The 9,801-nt window shown below is 34.3% G+C and overlaps 1 protein-coding gene across 8 annotated transcripts in view; it reads right to left on the bottom strand.

The window, feature by feature from the left end:
- Positions 1-626: 626 nt before the first annotated feature.
- Hr39 (Nuclear hormone receptor FTZ-F1 beta) overlaps positions 627-9,801 on the bottom strand; it is a 338,308-nt gene continuing 329,133 nt past the window's right edge. For 6 of the 8 annotated variants that reach the window (XM_086544045.1, XM_086544047.1, XM_086544044.1 and 3 more), the window contains 9 exons: positions 8,804-8,924; positions 8,247-8,518; positions 7,788-7,999; positions 7,427-7,641; positions 6,795-6,992; positions 6,095-6,347; positions 5,699-5,856; positions 5,174-5,268; positions 627-4,316 (listed from right to left, as the gene is read on the bottom strand). In XM_086544045.1, the coding sequence (XP_086400171.1) occupies positions 5,179-5,268; positions 5,699-5,856; positions 6,095-6,347; positions 6,795-6,992; positions 7,427-7,641; positions 7,788-7,999; positions 8,247-8,518; positions 8,804-8,924 (1,519 nt within the window). In that variant the 3' untranslated portion in view covers positions 627-4,316; positions 5,174-5,178. The remainder of the gene's footprint in view (positions 4,317-5,173; positions 5,269-5,698; positions 5,857-6,094; positions 6,348-6,794; positions 6,993-7,426; positions 7,642-7,787; positions 8,000-8,246; positions 8,519-8,803; positions 8,925-9,801) is intronic. The other 2 variants (XM_086544046.1, XM_086544050.1) reach the window with 1 other exon arrangement.

The raw sequence follows: 9,801 nt of genomic DNA, 5'->3' as shown, positions 1-9,801 counted from the left end.
TATATATTCTTATATGCGTGTATACATTCTTTATTCATTCGACCATTGACCAGAAGAATCTACTTCATATCTATATATTTTTGTTCTCTACCTGGTTTCTCAATAGTTTCTCTTTTGCTTTTCCTTTTATAAACTCTCAGTATTTTTAGCACACCGTTTCATATACAACTCAAATTCATTAGATTTTCCTATTCCTTTAATTACTCTGCATACAGTTAATTCTTGTGCCTATGAAAAAACTTTTCTTTAATAAGACAGAAAATCTTCAGTTATGACAGCTACCTGTTAGAACACAGATATGCAGTTCACATCAATCTTTTGCATTACTTGTCGTGTCTTTTTATTCACTTTTTATCATAGATGGATGGACCAAAGAGGAATTAGTTCTACCTTTATCAATGCACATTTATGAGTTTATTACATATTTCCATATAGATACAATATTCCTTGAAACATAAAACTTGTAAGGATTTCATAACTTATAATTGATATATATTTCTTTCATATGAAGAAAAAGTGTCTCAAACAAAAATTTATACATTTGGGACTGAAAATACTTCATAACATATTACATGTCTTCAAGAATATATGTAATACCTATATATAAAGTAAATGAATACAACATATATTTAAGTATATTTATTAAAAGTTTCCTTAAAATACTAAGTACTTGCTCCAGTAGACAACAACTATGTACATGATACCAAAAATACAAACGACCAACTTTATGAAAATTCCTCCGTAGCACACATTACAGTTCATTTTGATTTGTAGGTTTCTTTCATTAACTTGTAATTTCTTCACAAGAAATACTTTTCTTCTTTTTTTTTGTAATAAATCACCTTTTTGAGATTCAATGAGGCGAGAGATTCCAATATACTATTAAATCCAGGTTTGGATTGAGTGACTCTGGATGGTTAATGTCACAAGTCTCGTTCAAGCCTGGTATTTTTATTCGAGAGTTATGCTTCGAAAAAAATAATAAAAAAAAACAAAAACAAAGAGTGTGTAAGGACTAGTGATTTGGCTTGCCGGGGTGGACTGATATGGGTGCGCACAGGCATCCGAGGTGCATGGGCGTGTTGCGGTGGAGTTGTGCACAGAACACTTGTCAATCGTAATCCTTCCATTTTCCTTTTTTCAATCTCAGAAGTTAGATGACAACCAATCAAATAGTTACATATGTGGTTTAATAGAGTGCACAACATTTGTACACCTTTCTTGCATAAAAAATTAAATAAATAAAAAAAAACAAATGGAATCTAAATTAACAAGGTTTCAGTGCATCAGGAAAAAGAGAGGTGAGTTCCGCTCATGCACCCTCGGACGGCTTTCACATACACCCATTAGCCTCTCTCAATGTCAGCACCCTGGACGGCTCTGCTGCGTTCTGCATGGGGGATCCCTGAGACCACTCACCCTCTCGCCCACATAACACAACCCTCTTTCCATAAGCTTAAAAAAAGACATGAAACTGACAAGTTACTGTGATCTCCATAATGATCTCTTTGAAAGTTAAAAACAAAAATTACGTACATGTATATATGTGCATACATATGTATATCTGCAAGAAATTTAACATTCTAATATCGAGGGTTGAGGACTTGCCGGTGGAAGCGAGTTGGGAGGGTCCCCGCGCCACATCTCGCGGCCGACCCACTCACCACTCTCATGAGGCCACTTATTATGTTCTTTGGAATAACCCAGTGTCCTCTAAAATTGCTCATCATTAACATAATATCACAAGAGTACATCTTGTTTACCAAAGGGGTAATAATTAGCTTAGATATCAATGGAATGTTTACCAATAACAGCCTTCATGAAAGTGGTGTGAAACTGAGAAAAAATATATCAGGAAATGTAATGCAATAAATTAAAAATCTCTTCTGTAGAAAACATAGAACACTAAATTCGATAGTACCATCTCTTCGTCTCTTCCCAAATAATCTTGTGCACAGCGCAAGACGGAAGAGAGGCAAAACAACGACGCACTGTGAGCTACTATAGTATAGAAATTGGAAAGACATTGGAAAAAAGTTTCTCGGCAAAGAAAAAGTTTGTCATAGACTCCAATTCTGGGCATTTTATAAAGCTTTAGATACCTGTGAGTAGTTCCATACTAAATTTAAACTATTTTACCACTTAATATCCAAATTAGATGAGACAGAGCACATGAGTTTTTTGGGGTGGAACTATCTCAGCTGATATACATCCTTTAAGAATGCTACAGAGATTGGCCACAGCCTATAATACATACCACAGAAAAATTCAAGTAAAAAAGTTACACTTTGCTCCTATCTCACTTCTGTTTTATCTAATGGTACCTTTTAAAGTACCACAGACAATTTAGTACCATGGAGCCTAGTGCAAAAGTATCATCACAGAAGACAGTCAAGTTTTCGTAGCTCTTCATGTTTGACATCGTGGAATCGTAGAGTTAAAGAGAAAAATTAAGAACAAGGATTTTTCAGCATCATAAATTCTATATTTCACATAAAAATGATATAGATATATATAACAAGGAAACAACAATTCAGCTAGAAATATCAGTTGATAACAAATTAGGTTAGCAGAGGTAGATGATGAAAAGATCTGTATAAATATAGAGAATGAGAAGAAATTGAGAATACTGTAAAAATTTATTGTAAATAACTCTACGGTACCACAACGCCCTACTTGGTTAGTTGCTGGCTGGCAGGTACTTTGTGGTGGGAGTATTGGTGTCACGACTGGGCCAGTGGTGCAGGGTAGCTTCAATTACCACCAAGTTATCAAAAATATAATAAATGACATGATTTTAAAATCTATATGAAAAAAGAGAAAAAAAAAGTCAACTATCTCATCTTTCTGATAACATGACATTACAGGAGGTTTTGAATGTCTGGTAGCGTAGACATGAAGTCCCACAGCCACTCCAGATGCCCTTGGACAGCCTCCCCTTGTGATCATGTTGCACAACTCCCCAGCACGGTGGAATTGTCACAGATTCACAGAGCCAAATCTAGACCAGAATTCTCCAACACCACAGAATGATATGCACATTGGTGGGCTTCTAGGAGCTAATGATTTTTTTTTTCTTTTTTTATGGATCTTCTTTTCTTTTTTCTTTCTTTTAAACATGTACACTTTAATGGCATAACTTTGACAGGTGACTGACTAGTCGGTGTCTGAAACTGTCACTCATCTGTCAAGACAAATTCCATTCAAGTGGCTGATTCTGATATTACCTATTGCTTCACTAAGATAACCTGTTGTAGGCTTTTTCTTTTGTGCATTTGGTTTTACAGAATCCTGGTCTGTGGCAGCTTCTGGCACCTCTACAACCGCTGCTGCTCTGCCGATGTTGCCACGTGTTATATCACTATTATATTTTCTCAGTATAGCCTCAATGACACTAACCAGCAGACTGAAGATGAGCTATAAAATTCATTTGGATAAATTTAAAAGTTATTAAGAGTTAACTTAGGTAAAAATCTTCTGACTCTTTCCATCTTAGCGAGAGAGCAGAGACAAACCATAAATACTAAAATAAAAGTGCACAAACTTGCTATATAGTGAAATATGCAAACGTACACAAACACGTGGTCAAATCAAACAAGAAATTTCTTTGGACATTCAGGTAACAAGAAAATATATTAGTCGTATAAGTGGCAACTGGCATTGCTGGACACATGGCATGGGAGAAAATATAAAAAATACTGCTTCTGAGAGTATATCCATGGAAGACAGCTTATAGCTTAAGAGTCCATGCCACAGCCTCTGGTAACCTCCCATCAGGTATATTGGCGGTGGACGCAATGACTCAGCGAAAGGTAACTCATGTCGCACATTATCAGATTTCTTATATTTTCATTTTACTACTCTACCCAGCGGACTCACATTATAATTCTAATACATTTGGTTGTTAAGAGGTTTGTTAGATATATATATATATCTATATATATAAATTATATATTAAAAAATAAAAAAAAGATGTCCTTGAGTTGCCCCTTCCAAATTTAAAACTTGCTAGGTGATTCCATCTTCTTGGTTCTACTCTGTGTGACAATGAATGAGTACATAAGGTGGGATGAGTTAGAGACGTCCACTTGTCACAGCCATGGGAATGTCATCCCTTCAGAGTCACAAACTGCAGGTCCATATTTTGTAGTCATGGCAAACTGGTCATTACCTCCTTTTTATCCTTTTTTTTTCTTCCTTTTCTTTAATTTTTTGCCCTGATCACGCCATTTGTACGCACATTGTGAGCCTGAAGCAACGACGCATACCTGAGGGAGATGCAGCAACTGACGCTGAACACGAGGTTGTACTCCAACCTGTGGAAAAATAGTTTGTTAATTCCATATTGCCTGACAGTTGTACTTGGTTACATCTAGTATGTGTTTTAAGGTTATATATAGAAAGAGTGTAATTATATATATTTTTTACACCATAAACAGCTAGCTGTGATTCAGAGATAACATGTCTTATTTTATCCTTAATCCCCTATGAGCATTTTCTGCAATAAATCATTACTGTCTAAGAAATATGAAATTCACTAAAATAGAACTTCCCTCAATAATAATATACTTATAACATAATTATGTATATTAAAGTAATCTTTGAAATAACTGTATGTAATAGTAATAGTCTGACCACTCTCAATATCCTACTTCTAATTTTATGTACTATACATTAAAATTAGCAGTGATTGTGATGTTGTATAACAGGTGAGTATATATTTAAGTTACAAATTATGAAATAAATCGAAATTTTTATAACTTCTGATTTTATGTTTATATGATGATTTCAGATTTAATGTTAATATCATTCCAACAGTAAACGATAAATATAAATATAAATATATAAACATATAAAAAAAAAAAAAAAAAAAAAAAAAATTATATATATATATATATTATATATATATATATATATATTATATATATATATATATATATATATATTATATATTATATTATATATATATATATAATATATATATATATATATATATATATATATATATATATATATATATATATTACAATCAGTTTAATCTTACAATAAAACAATGAAAAAATGCATCACACATCACTAGGAAAACTTTTAAAATAATCTACTAGTAAAGGGTAATACAACTGTAACTAGCAACTATTACAACTGAAAGGTAAATCCAGAAAATGCAACTTACCTTAACTAATGGTCCCCTCTTAACAGCTCAAAGAGAAAATTGAAACTTGGCACATCTCCCTCCTTCTTCTTCATAGAGAGCATTTCCTTACTCGCCTGAAAGGGTGAAATGAAGTGTTATAGGGAATCCGTTCCAACTTTACGCATGAAGAAATATATATATAATTTATAAGAAATAAGGAAATATTAAAAAGTCTTGGAAAGGTACTCAATAATTTTAGTAAATAGTGGAATACTTGTTAAGTAGTATTTCTGTTGTACTATGTAAAATAATACAAATCGTTTCTGTAATCCTTGTCAAGCTATGAAAATACAGAATTACATCAAGGGTAGTTTAAATAATCCTTATATCCTGAAGCATCCTTCTTTTGTAAATGATAGAAACAAAGAAAAAAAAAAAGAAAAAATGAGAAATTCCCAAAAAATCAAGAGCTGGAACAGAGAAAAAAAGAAAGAGATAGATGGAAAGAAAAGAAGCAAAGCGTACATCAACACCTTCACAGGCATTCACAACAACCAGACTCACCTGACACGTGCGTTGGAGTTCAGGGATACGGAGGAGAAGTTCCCCAAACTTAGGCGGCAGGTGTGGGTAGTGTGAGAGTGTATACTCTTGCAGTGCTTGGACCACTTTCTCTTGTGAGTAACGCACTTTCTCACCATCTTCGAGCCCAGACACGTCTACTGATGGGGGAGAAGTGAGATCAGTTCTTCAAATAGTGTTTTGTATACAACTCTTTTCTTTCTGCCTTGACTTTTGTGACACTGTTTCTCTGATTGTAAGTGGTTTTCTCTGTATTATCTGTTAATTCTACTTATTGATGGTAAAATTGATATGCAAATGCACACAATCTGCCCTACTTATTTATATTTCATGGCACGACATTTTGTATTTTACTTGATGTTTTGGCCTTATCCTCACCTGAGTATAAAAGAACAATGACCTTCATGGCCATATACTCATATTTGTCGACCTGGAGCCGACGCAGCTGTTGGGTCAGGTTGAGCATGCGTTCGATACAGGGTCCGATACCCATGACCTCAGCCTGCTCTAAGGTCATAGTACGACCTGAACTGACCCTGATCTCGCCTGGGGACTCCATGGAACGGAAGCAACAGGACAGGAGGAGGAGCTCACACCAGGAGTTGATCAGCAGGCAGATCTGATCATCAATCTGATAATAAACAGAACAAATTCATCATTAAAAAAATCTTAAATAAATACATTGCTTCAAGAGAACCATAAACAAAAATAACCAATTTTTTTAGTGTATGAATGCCCTTATTTACTTTACTCCTGAATGCACAGTATTTCTTTTTACTAAATAGCACTTCCTTTCAAATTCTATTACTCTTCATAATTGTTTTTCTTCTCTAACAGACAACTTCCAATGCCAATACCATTCATCTGAATCCTTTTCTCTACCATTTTGCAATGACTAATTCATATTCAAAAGAAACTGCAATAACATCAACATTGAGCAATACATTAACAGTCCTTAGATCTGTCAATGGGACATACAAACCCCATGTTAGGAACTCATCCTTTTTTTTCAAATATCATATATAACATCTCAAATAATATGAAAAAGAAATTGAACTCTTTTTACTCTATTACTTACTGTAATGTGCCTGAACAATGGTAGAGACTTGCACCACTTAACAATCTTATAAAGTCTGTGGTCAGCAATGGTGCACAGATTATTCAGGAAGTTGGGAGAGTTGTTTTCCATGGCTTCCCTTGCGGCTTGCTCGGACTGACGAAGTTGTGCCATTTCACTCTCACTGCAGTGCCATAGGTGTTCAACATCATGGATTTGCTGTTGAGGAAGATTTTAAAATATCATTAACTGTGCATGGAAGGTGTATATATGTATATATATATATATATATATATATATATATATATATATGTGTATATATGTGTATATATATTATATATATATATATATATATATATATATATATATATATATATATATATATATTATATATATACACATAATAGTTGGGGATTCTGGTATGCATTACTAGTCATACTTACAGAATAAGGGTACCAGAACTGTAAGTGAAAACATTATATGTCATCCTCTAAATCAGAAGTTGCAGATTTATAATTTACTTGGAAAAGACTAACAACGTTTTCACAAAGCTTTTCTTACTCAACAAAGAGTAAATGCTGCCTCAACTACCAAGCGACAAAAATAAATGCACAGAAGTGGTACCCAAAAGGCAGAATCATGCACCATCCTACCTGTAAGAGCAGAGGGATGGGGGGCTTCTCTGGAGGTGGTGATGGTTTGATCTCTTCACTGTCTGATGGCTCGGCTTTGACAGCAGAAGCATCTGGAAGCCTTTGTTGGTCTAGATGGTGGGTAGATGGTTGAGGTGTGACCAGAGATGGTGGAAGAGGATACGGTGCACACTGATATGTACTACGCCCACCTCGGGTTCGGTCTTCACGAATGGCTGTTTGAGATACGAGATGATTAGTGATAAAATGAATAAGTATTTCATACTTAAGATTTTTCTTTCTGATTTATTAAGCCAGCATATCACATATTACAAATATTTACGAGAATTGTACCAAATAATAAAATCAATAATGATCATACCTTCCAGTTTCATGCCCATGCACAGACACTTTTCAAATCTACAGCCGGGACACTTCTTCCTTGTATTGATGGTAATTGGACAAGAGGAACCGCGCATGCACACATAGTTCTTCTTGTTCTGTACTGTCCGCTTGAAAAAGCCTTTACATGATTCGCATGAGAAGATGCCATAGTGGAAGCCTGAGATTTTATCTCCACAGATGGGACATGGGCTGTTTAAGGAAAAAAAATATAAAAAATGGTGAGAGTATGTTTATATAGAGAATATTAGAGTAAATCACTATGTCAAAAAAATTGGTTAAATGTATAAATGACTCAATATACATATTTCTCAATTAAACCAAGCACATCCAATATCTAAAGACAAAGTAAAAAGAAAAAAAAAGCAGCCACAAGTTTCCTAAACCTGATCTGTCTAATGTTAACTCAACTCCAGCCAGTAATTAGTAATTTGCATACCTGTTGATGAGCTGTTGCCTTGTTATGCCCGACTGGGCAGCAATCACAGAATGTTGTGATAGGTCAGCTGCCAGTCGCTCATCATCCTTGACGTCCTTTGAAGAATCTGGGTGACCTCCAAGGTTGTGGGACTCTCGTAGATCTAAAGGTGCGCTGTAAAGACCCCCGGGGCCAGCTCCTGGGTACTGGCTGGGGTGGCTTGGGACGCGACCCAGGTTGGGGGACTGATGAGGTGGCATTTGGTAGGTGATATGGCGTTGCTGGATGGGCGACTGAGGGAGAACAAACAATCACTTAATCTTCAAAGTTACTGGAACTTTTTGTATTAATCTTCCCTGCTACTTGAATTATTCCTAATATATTGTAAAGCCCTTTTTAATACCTGAAATATTTTCAAAGTAATATGAATATACAGTATGTTTCCTTCTATACCAAGATAATATCCAATATTCCTTCTTTCTAGTTCTATATATCACAATGAAAGCATGTATTTTGACAGTAGCTGATTTTGTAAAGAATCACAATTACAGGTACACCATCTATAAACAAGGACTTACCTGTGAAGGAGAGTAGTGTGTAGGAGAAATGGGTGATGGAGCAGAAGAGTAACTATTGTAAGAGCCACCATACTGGGACGCATCGCTGTTATTGCGACTGAGTCCTGTTGATGGTGTGTGGCTGTTGGAAAGAAAAGGGATTCTATTATCTATCATGCTACTATTATCTTTTATCTATTATGTAGAAGCTTCCATTCTACATCTAAAGATATTTTTTGTGATTAATAATCTTTGATTTAGTTTATTTTTATATTTATAAAACATACATTAAATATATCATAAATAAATAGGCTACCTAACCTTAAATTCTAGTGTAATGTCAAATATCTAAACATATTTTAAGATTATTGTACAACATGATATGATTTTATTACAGTCTTAAATATTAAGTTTACAGGAAATTCAGTATGCCAGGTATACTGCCTATACAACTTCAAATACATATTGAGAAACTTTCATGGATTATCTTCAATTAAAATCAGAGGCCTTGAATATAAAGTTGAAGTCAGATCTCTTAATGACCTATCTGGTTAAATTACAGGTGTATGACATAAAGGTTAAAAACCATGCTTCAGCAATTCTTGGAACACTTATTTCTGATATGACAAGCTCAGCTGTTTCTTTTTAATATATGCTTTTGCTTGTGCATTAATAATTCATTTTCAAAGGCTAAAAGGAGAAAATAAACTGCAAAAATACTGCACCAGAAATTATCAGAGAAATAAATGCAGTATAATAGCGTCATGATATCACCTGGGAAATTAACAACGCAATTCGTTTGTTTTCTGTAGTTACCCATAACTCAAGGCCTAAAATTTATGTGAGGAAAAAGATGAAGAATAATAAAAAAAGAAAAGAAAATGATAATAAAACAGAGAAATGAAAAAGAGAAAGATAAATGGCAAGATATAACCTTGAAGTAACCTTTAACAATATTTCAGAAATCACATATCTTAACTCTATTCTTCTACTAACTTAAACAGAAACGGAAAAAAAAA

Source organism: Penaeus japonicus, unplaced genomic scaffold (assembly GCF_977035675.1).
Source record: "Penaeus japonicus unplaced genomic scaffold, GWHDUDI00000001_assembly GWHDUDI00000014, whole genome shotgun sequence".
Taxonomy (NCBI): Eukaryota; Metazoa; Arthropoda; class Malacostraca; order Decapoda; family Penaeidae; genus Penaeus; species Penaeus japonicus.
This window is presented reverse-complemented; position numbering and strand designations above follow the sequence as displayed.